Raw genomic sequence first — 15,425 nt, 5'->3', positions numbered from 1 at the left:
GGTAAATGGACTGTGTTTAAACATAAGAATACAACTCAGTTCCACATTAGAAATTTATTACAGACACAATGTTCATTTTTTTGTATTAATTTTAGCATTCATTTAAAAAGCAAAGAAAAAAATTCTGTTAACAAAGACTATAATACAAGACAAATATACAATTTTGTCAGCCTCATTTATAACTTGTCCTAAGTTGTAATGCAGTATTCACATGCACTAAATATATGTTTCAAATACATAAAAATAATGATATACAAGAGACAATGAATTTACAACTGTGAAAACATGTTTCTGATTCCATTCAATCCTAAAATGTAACAAATAGGACTACTTATATAATGATTTAAATAATACATGACACATATTCAGTCAATGCTATTAACCAGTGAATCCTACTCAGATCTTGTGTACAGTGTGATCATGGGATTTTTTTCCCACAGTATGTGTCGAACTATAAAATTGCTAATGCCTTGTATGTGATAGCAGCTTAATTGATACCAAAACATTGTTATGCAGGTAGCTTGGGGAATTTCTTTATTTATTTGGGTTTTACGGCGCACCAACACAGTATAGGTTATATGGCGCCAAACAGGACTACCAGTTTTGGTTTCACATCTCATTTACATCGAAAAAGCCAATTAAGTTTCTATGTTTTAATATATAAATACATCATCATACTCGAGTGTTCCTTATATTTATAATAATGCTGTAATTGGTTGGGAGAAACACAGAAGAAAATGTTAAAAAAACTCCATCGAAACATCCGGTTCTGGTTATACAGTGGAAGGGAGGTAACAAAGAAACAAATATTCTGTATCTACACACCAGTAGTCTGCCCTATTACTTGTTGGAAAAACACAAGCACATTTTCAATATTTCAGTAAGTTTTCCCAGGTAAACAAATTGTTTTATGCAGAAGGAAATCTACATGTTTGCTGTCTCTAACTCCACGACAGACTTCACAGAATGCTAGAGTATCACTCATTTTAAAGCTAGTTGCTCAAAATTTGGAAAAAACATTTAAATAGGGTCTGACATGAACAACATGTATACATAAATTAAGAAATACGGAAGTAAAAGAAAACCACCATTAACTATTTGTAAACCAACTGTAAAGTGTTGACTTTGTTGGTAATTTCTCAGTATTCTGAATATTGTTTTTTTAAATGAAAAGTGAAACTGCAAAAAAGCCAAGACAATAATTTTAACAAAAGACCACTTCTACAAAATCCAAATTCTAACAACTTTAATTTAGAGGATTTCAATTTTACATTAAAAAGTGTGGTGTTGCTTTAACACTTAACATTTAGTAAATATTACTCAGTCCTTGTATTGAACATCTGTACCTATCAGTTAACAACACATATTCTACATATACTATATCACATAAGAGAAACATAAAAAGATCTATGCACCAATAAGTAATCAGACAGATTTTGTTCTAGTTTGTGACAAACTGCGCTTTTCTAGTACAAAAAAGAAACCTCATGATTTTACTGACCGCTCCAAGGTAAAATGATCATTAACTTCTACATCTGGCTCGTCTAAAAAACAAAACAAAATATTTTTCAATGTTATGATTTTTGTTTACAACAAAGTAAAATCTCTACACTGTCAAAATAAAAAGGATGTTAGCAAATAATTCACCATCACATCAAGTCTTTCTTATTTATTAGATATCCATGTGCGATCTAACTATCAAAATACCGTGAAGCATTCAGTAAAAATGGTAGTTGAATAACCTCAGAAAACACACAGTGATATTATATGAGAAACAACTTGGTCCACAAATATACAGCAGAAAAAAGATAAAATCAGCAAAAACTTCACTAAGTAAATACACAATGATCACACCATAATAAATGTACTATAACCAGAGAAAACACTGACATCGCATCAAATATATATATATATTTATAATATACTCTATATAGCTATACAATACTATTTACACTTGGGTATAATACTATTAAATTGGATGAAATAGAGTAAATCAGAGAAAAACTCCAGTATACTGAAGGTAATATGACTATACAAAATCTTGCTGCAATGCACATGGTAAGTTCTATTCAGTCTAAAAGTTCAATTTTTTTTTTGCTTAATCATCTGGTTTCTTGTCATATCAACATGTAAAAAAAAATCTTGAAAGATCTCTTGAAAGCAATCCAACTTAATAAAAGATCAATATTTATTCTATATAAAAAACATCTAGTTTACTTTACTTTTACTTTACAATTTTTTTGTAATGAAATTTTTACGGCTGTAGCATATTAACTGCGTTCAAAGGATGCGCGGTAGTGATTGTGTGATTTCAATGCATATTTTCATTGTATCGTTTAGTCCAGGCCTTTTAAACAATCTGTGACTAACAAAGATAGACAAACATTCCAAACAAATAGAAGTTCATCAATCAAAAGCCTGTGTGCTGTAGAAACCGTCATTTTACCTTCAGTTACTGGAAACATCGAAAGGGAAAACTTCTCAAAGCTTAAATTAAGAATGAAAAAAGCCCAATCAAAGAGCAATAATTAATTCTCTTTTACAGTAAATTGTAACAATATGAAGTACACATAACAGTTATTGTAAGCGCAATACTACATCAACAAAAACCGAGGGGAGAAGGGGAGGGAGAAACCGAGGGGAGAAGGGGAGGGAGAAACCGAGGGGAGAAGGGGAGGGAGAAAACATATATAGCAAACAAAATAACTAACTTCAATTTCCCAGAATCAGCGCAAAATTGTCATAACTCATAAAGACAGGAGGTAAAACAGTTTTGCAGCAAGTCCTAGGTATGCTGCTTCCACTGTTCAAGTGAACTTAAATTTTGACTTACTTCAAATACTCTGCAAATAAAAAACAAAGCTGGTAGGGAATTTATTAAGCATCAAAAGAAAGAAAGAAAGAGAAATATTTACACACAATATAGTCACAAACATAATTTTTAAAAATATAAACCTAGTTGGATGTTTAAAGCATTCTGATATTTTGTTCAATTTTTTTTTTTTGGTGATGACAGATATCCTATATACTTCTAATGAACAATTTCCATTAACCTTGAAAAAAATATATTATCTATAATAACAACCATGTGTTATCACCATTCAGCTACTGTTACATGAAGTATCCAGATTTATTCAGCATTAACGTCTTCTTTAAGCAGTAAACCATCAACAGACACATACACTTTCTCTGATCTTGAATGAAAACAAACATCAACTTGCTAATACTTTTTGCTAAATTTCAGACACTGCAATATTCAACAAATTAACTACAAGATAGCAGTAAAATCTTCGTGTTAATATAACACCTATGAGAAATTCTTGATCATCAGTGCAATAAAATTTAGCCAAGAGTATTCACAACTGAACTGTCATGTTAACGTCCGTCTCTATATGCCTTGGTGTTCGGTGGATTTAGTAGGAACCCCAGTTTGAGCCGCCAGTGTATGTCTTGCTGGCAGTTTTCGACTGTGTGTGGCTACCAGTCTGTTGACTCCCACGACTGGATGAAGATGTGTCCTGCAAGAAACATGTATGTTAACTTTCAACCCAAAAAGCAAATTTTCCTCAAGAGATGACTAAAACATAATGAATCTACCGATGTGGTTTTATAACAAACAAGAGCTGTCCGTAAGACAGCACGCTCCACTATTCGACGATTGGACAGTAAAATGAATATACCAGTATGTCTCAATAAGAGACCTCTACATTAAAAGGAAGATACATCAAGGGGCATAATTCTGTCAAGAACACAAACAAGAGTTATTGGGATTGTTTTCACACATGACGGTAAAAATATATTTTAACTTTTAAAGTCATAACCTTATATAGTATCAAAGTTATGTCCAGAAAAAAGATTGTCAAAAAATCGAAGTATGAAAGGGGCATAATTTGGTCAAAAATACAAATCAGAGTTATTGGGATTGTTACCACTCATGCAGATGATGAGGATAAAGATACATTTCAGGTTTCAAGTCCTTATCTTATATTGTACTAAAGTAATATCAAGAAAGCGAAGATTGCCAAAAAAATTTAATTATGAAAGGGGTATAATTCTGTCAAAAATACAATCAGAGTTATGGGGATTGTAACACACATTATAAAGAGATATTTTTAATTTCAAGTCATTATCTTTTAAAGAACCAAAGATATGTCTATAAACAAAGCTTTCCAAAAATATTAACATGAAAATAGTTCCAAGTATAACAACTTTGTGACCTTGACCTTGGGTATAATGGGCCCAGCCCCTGCACATTCTTTGTTTGTATGCTGGACAATGTTTATGTGAAGTTACAGTAAGATATAAGCAATAGTAACAACAAGAGGACCTAATGGTCCTGAATCGCTCACCTCTTCCCACATGACCCGGTTTTGAGTATGACGTCATTATTTGACATAGTGACCTAGTTTTTGAGCTCATGTGACCCAGTTTTGAACTTGACCTAGATATTATCAAGATAAAAATTCTGACCAATTTTCATAAAGATCCATTGAAAAATATGATCTCTACAGAGGTCACAAGGTTTTCTATTATTTGACCTATTGACCTAGTTTTCGAAGGTACGTGACCCTGTTTTGAACTTTACCTAGATATCATCAAGGTGAACATTCTCACTAATTTTCATGAAGATCTCATCAAAAACATAGCCTCTAGAGAGGTCACAAGGTTTTTCTATTTTTATACCTACTGGCCCAGTTTTTGACCGCATGTGACCCAGTTTCGAAACTGACCTAGATATCATCAAGGTGAACATTCAGATCAATTTTCATGAAGATCCATTGAAAAATATGGCCTCTAGAGAGGTCAAAAGATATTAATAATTTTAGACCTACTGACCTAGTTTTTGACCGCAGTTGACCCAGTTTTGAACTTGACCTAGATATCATCAAGATGAACATTCAGACCAACTTTCATACAGATCCCATGAAAAGTATGGCCTCTAGAGAGGTCACAAGGTTTTTTTATTATTTGACCTAGTGACCTAGTTTTTTAAGGCACGTGACCCAGTTTCAAACTTGACCTAGATATCATCAAGGTGAACATTCTGACCAATTTTAATGGAGATCCATTCACAAGTATGGCCTCTAGAGAGGTCACAAGGTTTTCCTATTTTTAGACCTGCTGACCTAGTTTTTGTCCGCACATGACCCTGTTTCAAACTTGACCTAGATATCATCAAGATGAATATTCAGACCAACTTTCATACAAATCCCATGAAAAATATGGCCTCTAGAGAGGTCACAACGTTTTTCTATTATTTGACCTACTGACCTAGTTTTTGAAGACACGTGATCCACTTTCGAACTTGACCTAGATATAATAAAGATGAACATTCAGACCAACTTTCATACAGATCCCATGAAAAATATGGCCTCTAGAGAGGTCACAACGTTTTTCTATTATTTGACCTACTGACCTAGTTTTTGAAGACACGTGACCCACTTTCGAACTTGACCTAGATATCATCAAGGTGAACATTCTGGCAAATTTTCATGAAGATCTCTTGAAATATATGGCCTCTAGAGAGGTCACAAGGTTTTTCTATTTTTTAGACCTACTGACCTAGTTTTTGATGGCACGTGACCCAGTTTCGAACTTGACATAGATATCATCAAGATAAACATTCTGACCAACTTTCATACAGATCCCATGAAAAATATGGCCTCTAGAGAGGTCACAAGGTCTTTCTATTATTTGAACTACTGACCTAGTTTTTGATGGCACATGACCCAGTTTCGAACTTGACCTAGATATCATCAAGGTGAACGTTCTGACCAATTTTCATGAAGATCTTGTGAAATATATGGCCTCTAGAGAGGTCACAAGGTTTTTCTATTTTTAGACCTATGACCTAGTTTTTGACCGCACGTGACCCAGTTTTGAACTTGACCTAGATATCATCAAGATGAACATTCAGACCAACTTTCATACAGATCCCATGAAAAATATGGCCTTTAGAGAGGTCACAAGGTTTTTCTATTATTTGACCTACTGACCTAGTTTTTGACGGCACGTGACCCACTTTCGAACTTGACCTAGATATCATCAAGGTGAACGTTCTGATTAATTTTCATGAAGATCTTTTGAAATATATGGCCTCTAGAGAGGTCACAAGGTTTTTCTATTTTTAGACCTACTGACCTAGTTTTTGACGGCACGTGACCCAGTTTCGAACTTGATCTAGATATCATCAAGGTGAACATTCTGACCAATTTTCATGAAGATCTTGTGAAATATATGGCCTCTAGAGAGGTCACAAGGTTTTTCTATTTTTAGACCTACTGACCTAGTTTTTGAAGGCACGTGACCCAGTTTCGAACTTGACCTAGATATCATCAAGATGAACATTCTGACCAACTTTCATAAAGATCCAATGAAAAAATGTGACCTCTAGAGTGGTCACAAGCAAAAGTTTACGGACGCACGGACGGACGACGGACGACGGACACCGCGCGATCACAAAAGCTCACCTTGTCACTTTGGACAGGTGAGCTAAAAATATGACAGAAAAACAAAGGTTGCTGAAAAACTTTAACCTTAACAAGAGGACCATGATGGTCTGAATCGCTCACCTGTTCCCACATGATCCAGTTTTGAGTATGTCGTTTTTTCTATTATTTAACATAGTGACCTAGTTTTTGGGCTCATGTGACCCAGTTTTGAACTTGACCTAGATATCATCAAGATAAAAATTCTGACCAATTCTCATGAAGATCCATTGAAAAATATGGCCTCTAGAGGTCACAAGGTTTTTCTATTTATTGACCTATTGACCTAGTTTTTGAAGGTACGTGATCCAGTTTTGAACTTGACCTAGATATCATCAAGGTGAACATTCTTACTAATTTTCATGAAGATCTCATGAAAAATATGGCCTCTAGAGAGGTCACAAGGTTTTTTTATTATTTGACATACTGACTTAGTTTTTGAAGGCATGTGACCCAGTTTCGAACTTGACCTAGATATCATCAAGGTGAATATTCTGACCAATTTTCATGAAGATCCATTCAAAAGTATGGCCTCTAGAGAGGTCACAAGGTTTTTCTATTATTAGACCTACTGACCTAGTTTTTGACCGCAGTTGACCCAGTTTCAAAATGGACCTAGATATCATCAAGATGAACATTCAGACCAACTTTCATACAGATCCCATGAAAAATATGGCCTCTAGAGAGGTCACAACGTTTTTCTATTATTTGACCTACTGACCTAGTTTTTGAAGACACGTGATCCACTTTCGAACTTGACCTAGATATAATAAAGATGAACATTCAGACCAACTTTCATACAGATCCCATGAAAAATATGGCCTCTAGAGAGGTCACAACGTTTTTCTATTATTTGACCTACTGACCTAGTTTTTGAAGACACGTGACCCACTTTCGAACTTGACCTAGATATCATCAAGGTGAACATTCTGGCAAATTTTCATGAAGATCTCTTGAAATATATGGCCTCTAGAGAGGTCACAAGGTTTTTCTATTTTTAGACCTACTGACCTAGTTTTTGATGGCACGTGACCCAGTTTCGAACTTGACATAGATATCATCAAGATAAACATTCTGACCAACTTTCATACAGATCCCATGAAAAATATGGCCTCTAGAGAGGTCACAAGGTCTTTCTATTATTTGAACTACTGACCTAGTTTTTGATGGCACATGACCCAGTTTCGAACTTGACCTAGATATCATCAAGGTGAACGTTCTGACCAATTTTCATGAAGATCTTGTGAAATATATGGCCTCTAGAGAGGTCACAAGGTTTTTCTATTTTTAGACCTATGACCTAGTTTTTGACCGCACGTGACCCAGTTTTGAACTTGACCTAGATATCATCAAGATGAACATTCAGACCAACTTTCATACAGATCCCATGAAAAATATGGCCTTTAGAGAGGTCACAAGGTTTTTCTATTATTTGACCTACTGACCTAGTTTTTGACGGCACGTGACCCACTTTCGAACTTGACCTAGATATCATCAAGGTGAACGTTCTGATTAATTTTCATGAAGATCTTTTGAAATATATAGCCTCTAGAGAGGTCACAAGGTTTTTCTATTTTTAGACCTACTGACCTAGTTTTTGACGGCACGTGACCCAGTTTCGAACTTGATCTAGATATCATCAAGGTGAACATTCTGACCAATTTTCATGAAGATCTTGTGAAATATATGGCCTCTAGAGAGGTCACAAGGTTTTTCTATTTTTAGACCTACTGACCTAGTTTTTGAAGGCACGTGACCCAGTTTCGAACTTGACCTAGATATCATCAAGATGAACATTCTGACCAACTTTCATAAAGATCCAATGAAAAATGTGACCTCTAGAGTGGTCACAAGCAAAAGTTTACGGACGCACGGACGGACGACGGACGACGGACACCGCGCGATCACAAAAGCTCACCTTGTCACTTTGTGACAGGTGAGCTAAAAATATGACAGAAAAACAAAGGTTGCTGAAAAACTTTAACCTTAACAAGAGGACCATGATGGTCCTGAATCGCTCACCTGTTCCCACATGATCCAGTTTTGAGTATGTCGTTTTTTCTATTATTTAACATAGTGACCTAGTTTTTGGGCTCATGTGACCCAGTTTTGAACTTGACCTAGATATCATCAAGATAAAAATTCTGACCAATTCTCATGAAGATCCATTGAAAAATATGGCCTCTAGAGGTCACAAGGTTTTTCTATTTATTGACCTATTGACCTAGTTTTTGAAGGTACGTGATCCAGTTTTGAACTTGACCTAGATATCATCAAGGTGAACATTCTTACTAATTTTCATGAAGATCTCATGAAAAATATGGCCTCTAGAGAGGTCACAAGGTTTTTTTATTATTTGACATACTGACTTAGTTTTTGAAGGCATGTGACCCAGTTTCGAACTTGACCTAGATATCATCAAGGTGAATATTCTGACCAATTTTCATGAAGATCCATTCAAAAGTATGGCCTCTAGAGAGGTCACAAGGTTTTTCTATTATTAGACCTACTGACCTAGTTTTTGACCGCAGTTGACCCAGTTTCAAAATGGACCTAGATATCATCAAGATGAACATTCAGACTAACTGTCATACAGATCCCATGAAAAATATGGCCTCAAGGTTTTTTCATTATTTGACCTACTGACCTAGTTTTTGATGGCACGTGTCCAGTTTCGAACTTGACCTAGATATCATCAAGGTGAACATTCTGACCAATTTTAATGAAGATCCATACAAACATATGGCCTCCAAAGAGGTCACAAGGTTTTTCTATTTTTAGACCTACTGACCTAGTTTTGGACCGCACGTGACCCAGTTTCGAATTTAACCTAGATAACATCAAGATGAACATTCTGACCAACTTTCAAAAAGATCCCATAAAAAATGTGACCTCTAGAGTGGTCACAAGCAAAAGTTTACGCACGCACGAACGGACACTGCGCGATCACAAAAGCTCACCTTGTCACTTTGTGACAGGCGAGCTAAAAATAACCCAAGTGTAACACCTTGATGACCTTGACCTTGGGTATAATGGGCCCAGCCCCTGCACATACTTTGTTTGTATGCTGGACAATGTTTATGTGAACTTACAGTAAGATATAAGCAATAGTAACAAAGATATTACAGAAAACCAAAGGTTGCCGAAAAACTTTAACCAAGAAAGCTCATGCTGACGCCGGGGCGAGTAGAATAGCCCCCCCTATTCTCCGAATAGACTAACAGTGGAGCTAAAAAAAAGTTATAGCTATCATTAAATGTGATTATTAACTCCAACATCTGCCCAACAAAGTACATGTAAAAATATATTAAGATCCGCTGTGGTCCGATTAAAACTGTGGTAGTAGCTCAACACCACCAACTTGGTAGGTGTCTCACCTACTGGCACCCCCAACCTTTAGCCATCCCAGAAAAAAGCAAGCTGTCCACAGACAGCATGCTTGATGATTCAACAACTTTCAAGTCCAACATGGGCCATAACTTGGCAAGACTTATGTAATAGAGATATTTTACCTCAATTCATTATAAATTCAATTCTTATGACTGCAATGATTACAGCTTTCAAGCAGAAAGGATGTATTATAACAGAGAAGCTAGAATCAGTAAACAATAGATACCTGTAAAGGATGGTGTAGCATCTGAGAGTGTGGCTGGTGAGTCATCATCGGGACAAATGGTGCACCATACGCTGCTGTAGGGGCTCCAAGGGGTCCAGCCTGGGTACCAGTAGCAAGTTGACCAGCTGCCATCTGTAGATTGAAGGGAGGAGGAGTACCAGCATGAAATCCCTGCTTGTCAAATGCCTACAAACATTTATCTTCTCTTTAATTCATATCTTTTCAATAAACAATTGAATCTGCCTTAGCAAGCATCTGTATTGATCTGCCACTTGCATCAAACAGCCATTCACCTAACTCCCAAACTTCTAATTTAAACCTGTCTTGAGCAACCACCTGCATTTTGCAGCCAGAATGTGTTACTCCCTTGACTGGCAGCTTAAGAGGTTCGACTGAACTTTTATCACAAGTAAATATTTTAAGGATTTCATGTTTTCAACACATTACTGTAAACAGTGAACATTCCGTTATCCTATCATTCCTTCATTCCATCAAATGGGAGACAACTGTTCCATATAAATTGGAAGTGGATGACTCAGAACTTTCTGTCATCGCATCACAAACAAAAATTCAAAAGAAGAAGCGAGCTCTCTCTACTTAGCTTACAAAATGGACATTTTGAATCTATCAGTAACATTCTGATATGAAAAAATTACGACAAACATGTAGCTTAATATTACACATTATCCTGATCTTTGTAACGAGAAATGCTACATCATTATTTGTATATACCTGAGCATGTGTTTTTCCTCCATATCCGGGAATCTGTATGTCACTGGATCCAGAACCTACAGTCGCTGATGCTGAAATCCAAATTCAACAAAGTAAATTCTGTGCCAAACATTTCATTTCCAAACAAAAACAAGAAGCTGCGTTAAATAAACGCTTGATGCCCCCGATAATCCTTGTCAATACAAAGAAACCAAAGTCCAAAATGAGGTCAAGTTCAAGGTCAAACTGAGGTCAGGTGATGTCTGAAGATGAGGAATGGTCACAGGTTACATCTGCATTAGTATCAAGTCATTCTAGTAAGTGGTATTGATGCTAGACGAAACGGTCCCATTTGGTTAACCTCGTACGGACGGACAGGACAATCACTATATGCCTCCCACATCAGTAGATGCTGGGGGCATAAAAATAGTAACTCTTATGTTCTCAAAGTGGTAGTCCTGTTGACTGAACAGGTGTTTAATAATAAAATCTGTAAAAAGATCCATTAAAAAGACACACAGGCTCCGCAAAACTGCTTAACAGATTGCTTAATATTCAGTCAGAGAAACTTATAATTATTGTCCAATTTGAAAATTTCAAAAAGCATCTGACTGACATTTTCAAAATTCAAGAAAGGTATCCCAACTGTTATATAAACAGGAGTGCCAACCTGTCACAATATATGCCTTTTACAGCAAATAAATTTTCATTTTAAAATACTCTACTTCTCGAGTGACTATGTAAATTTTCCCAATTTTGACGAATTCAAGGATTATAACCTGAAGATATTACAAACTGGCTTGTTATCAAAACTGATCTAGACTTAATAGTAATACATCTTCTGCATAGGTATGGCTGACCTCAAATAATAAGACTACAGTAACCATGGTAACTGAGCAGACACCTTCAACTGTACTAATCTGATCTGATTGGTTATTTATCTTCACCTTAGATTTTATCTATTCAGCTAAGATATGCACTCTACATAATCTTGGTTTGGTTCTGAGAAAATATAATGTTGGCACTGCATCAGTAGTTGCCTAATTTTATTCAATTCAAGGGCCATAATTTTTGGGATAATATTCTAATACCGACTGGGTTATCAAACCTGACCTAGATTTTACAGTAATACATATCTTGTGTAAATATGGCTAACATAAAAGAAAAATAACTAGTTATTAAGCAGACACGGTCAAGTTTGCAATTTTTACAGATTCAAGGGCCATAACTCTGGAGATACTGGTCCTAATTAACTGGCTTTCTCACCTGGCCTAGATTTTACAGAGATACATATATTGTGCAAGTTTAACTAGAACTGTCCCAGGAGTGACTCATACCCCCACCATACGGTCTTGTCACAGAAGAATGGCAACCATACGGAATCTTAAAAATACTTTGGAGTACTTCATCCTGGGCTTACCACATATAAGTAATACTAGTATAATACTAGTATAGTAATACTAGTAAATATATTAAATCTCTAATATTAGAGATACACTAAAAGTGAATACAAAAAAGTGTCTTACCGACCCATGTTACCACGGAAAAATGTTTTTATTTTTTACATAGGACTTATAATAAAAAAGTTAGAAAAATACCTAAAATATTGAAAATCTAAAAATAGGATTTCTAAAAATAGACTAATTCCTGGAATTTAAGGGGAAGAAACTCAGTACAAAGGTTAAAAAAAGGTTACTTCCCTTTGGCTCTAAGCCAATCAGAATGAGATATAGTAAAAATACATCAAAATTAACCTTAAATTCTAGGTAAAAGGGGACACAATTCAAGAAAAATAGTGTCAGAGTTATGCACCTTGTGTCACATGATGTTGGTGATGAGGTGGAACATCTATTTTAAGTCTGCATCAAATCCATTCAGTAGTAATTGAGATATAGTGAAAATACATCAAAATTTACCTTAAATTCTAAGTAAAAAGGGGCATAATTCATGAAAAATTGGTGTCAGAGTTATGCACCTTGTGTCACATGATGTGGGTGATGAGGTGGAACATCTATTTTAAGTTTGAATCAAATCCATTTTGTAATAATTGAGATATAGTGAAAATACATCAAAATCAACCTTAAATTTAAAGTATAAGGGGACATAATTCATAAAAAATTTATGTCAGAGTTAAGCACCTTATGTCACATCATCTGGGTGATGAGGTGGAACAACTATTTTAAGTTTGAATCAAATCCATTTAGTAATAACTGAGATATAGTGAAAATACAACAAAATTAACCTTAAATTCTAAGTAAAAGGGGACATAATTCATGAAAACTTGGTGTAAGAGTTATGCACCTTGTGTCACATGACTTGGGCACATGATGTGGGTGATGAGGTGGAACATCTATTTTAAGTTTGAATCAAATCCATTCAGTAGTAACTGAGATAAAGTGAAAATACATCAAAATCAACCTTAAATTCAAAGTAAAAAGGGGCATAATTCATAAAAAAAATGGTGTCAGAGTTATGCACCTTATGTCACATGATGTGGGTGATGAGGTGGAACATCTATTTTAAGTTTGAATTAAATCCATTTAGTAATAACTGAGATATAGTGAAAATACAACAAAATTAACCTTAAATTCTAAGTAAAAGGGGACATAATTCATGAAAACTTGGTGTCAAGAGTTATGCACCTTGTGTCACATGATGTGGGTGATAAGGTGGAACATGTATTTTAAGTTTGAATCAAATCCAAACAAGGTAGAAATGAAGTGTAATTTTGTTATGCTTTAGATTTTTACTGTACTTCTGTTTATATTCTTTGTATGTTTCACATATGTTCTCTAAATGTAAATGGCATTCGAGATAATAGGAAAAGAAATAAGGTTTTTTTATGGTTAAAGGAAAAGAAATTTGACATAGCACTGTTACAAGAAACACACTGCAAAAATAATACGGAAGAAATTCAATGGGGCAATCAATGGGGCGGGACAAGTTTTTGGGAAAGTAGCAACAGCGCGACGAAAGGGGTCGCTATTCTAATTAAACCAAATCTAGACATAACAGCGAATAAACCATCACGTAAATTTAATACGGAGGGCAGGTTAATAACGGTAGATCTTGTTTTGAATCATGAAAAGTTGTATAGAATATCTAGTTTGTATGCACCTAATAATAGCTCTGATAGGAAGTCTTTCTTTCAAAAAGTAAGCGAATATTTATGCGAGTCACAGTCTACATACCAAGTTGTGGGAGGCGATTTTAACTGTACACAACATAATAAATATGACCGCGCGGCAAAAAATCACGTGATACATGAAGATTACACCACACGTGAGCTCCTTGACTTTCAATCACTGTTGGATTTAGAAGATGTCTGGCGCAGACGAAATCCGACCAAAAAAGAATTCACATTTTCACGCAACAATTCCAAGTCGAGAATTGATTATTTTTTAACTTCAAAAAGCATAGATAATGAAATAGAATACACCGGTATTACATATTTCCCGTTCTCAGACCATGACTCTATCTCGATGAAAATAAATACAGAGAATGTTCAAAGGGGCCCGGGGATATGGAAATTAAATGTCAGTATACTTAATGATAATGATTATATAGAACTAATAGAACAGTTTTGGGATATTTGGCTAATAAGGAAGGAAACATTTAATTCAATACAGGACTGGTGGGATATGTTCAAACATAATGTAAAAAAACATAACAATTGATTATTGTAAAACAAAAAGAAATTCGCAAATAAATATAGGTGTTTTAGAAAATAAACTTCAAAAACTTCAAGACAATTCGACTTCAGATGAAGCTGAAATAGATTCTTTGAAAACGGAAATAAGTGAATATTACGAAAAGCAAGCAGAAGCCGCAAAAATTCGTTCAAAAGAGAAGTATATACAAGAAAATGAAAAATCAACATCCTACTTTTTCAATTTAGAAAAGAAACGGGGAAAACAAAAATTATGGTCGAAAATTCGATCAGATTCCGGTCAAATAAAATATGGAATAGATAATATATTAAAAGAACAATGTCAATTCTATAAAAAGTTATTTACGTCGGAAGGGGTGAATGAACAAGCTGCAAACTATTTACTGTCGAAGGTCTCAACAAAAATTTCACAGGTAGATGCAGATAAACTCGATGAGTATATTTCACTCTCAGAACTAGAAAACTCTGTTTTCAAATTTAAACAATCAAAATCTCCCGGAGAAGATGGTCTACCTGCGGAATGGTATAAACAATTTTGGTACTTAGTCAAACATGAATTTCACGCGCTTTCAAAACTGATCCAAGATAATAACACTCTGACGAATTCGCAATATAAAGGTATTTTGTCACTCATGTATAAAAACGGAGAACGCGAAACATTAAAAAACTGGAGGCCAATCACCCTTTTAAACGTCGACTATAAAATAATTGCTAAATGCCTATCGGATAGAATAAAACCATTGCTTCCGACTATAATAAATTCTGATCAAAAAGGTTACGTTGAAGGAAGAAACATTAATGAAGCAAACAGATTTATACAAGATTTGATAGAATATACAGATCGTGAAAATCAGGAGGGGCTTATCGTATTTCTAGATCAAACTAAAGCTTTTGATAGATGTGAATGGCAGTGGATCGACATGTGCCTTAAACAATTTGG

The 15,425-nt window shown here is 35.0% G+C and overlaps 1 protein-coding gene across 1 annotated transcript in view; it reads right to left on the bottom strand.

Moving 5' to 3' along the window:
• Positions 1 to 39: 39 nt before the first annotated feature.
• The window catches only part of LOC123565981 (protein lingerer-like), a 79,753-nt gene continuing 64,367 nt past the window's right edge, over positions 40 to 15,425 (bottom strand). Inside the window, exons 22-24 of the mRNA XM_045359740.2 lie at positions 10,837 to 10,907; positions 10,105 to 10,290; positions 40 to 3,518 (exon numbers count right to left, since the gene is read on the bottom strand). Of these exons, the coding sequence (XP_045215675.1) occupies positions 3,414 to 3,518; positions 10,105 to 10,290; positions 10,837 to 10,907 (362 nt within the window). The 3' untranslated portion in view covers positions 40 to 3,413. The remainder of the gene's footprint in view (positions 3,519 to 10,104; positions 10,291 to 10,836; positions 10,908 to 15,425) is intronic.

The sequence above is a fragment of the Mercenaria mercenaria genome, chromosome 8 (genome assembly GCF_021730395.1).
Source record: "Mercenaria mercenaria strain notata chromosome 8, MADL_Memer_1, whole genome shotgun sequence".
NCBI classification, from domain to species: domain Eukaryota; kingdom Metazoa; phylum Mollusca; class Bivalvia; order Venerida; family Veneridae; genus Mercenaria; species Mercenaria mercenaria.
This window is presented reverse-complemented; position numbering and strand designations above follow the sequence as displayed.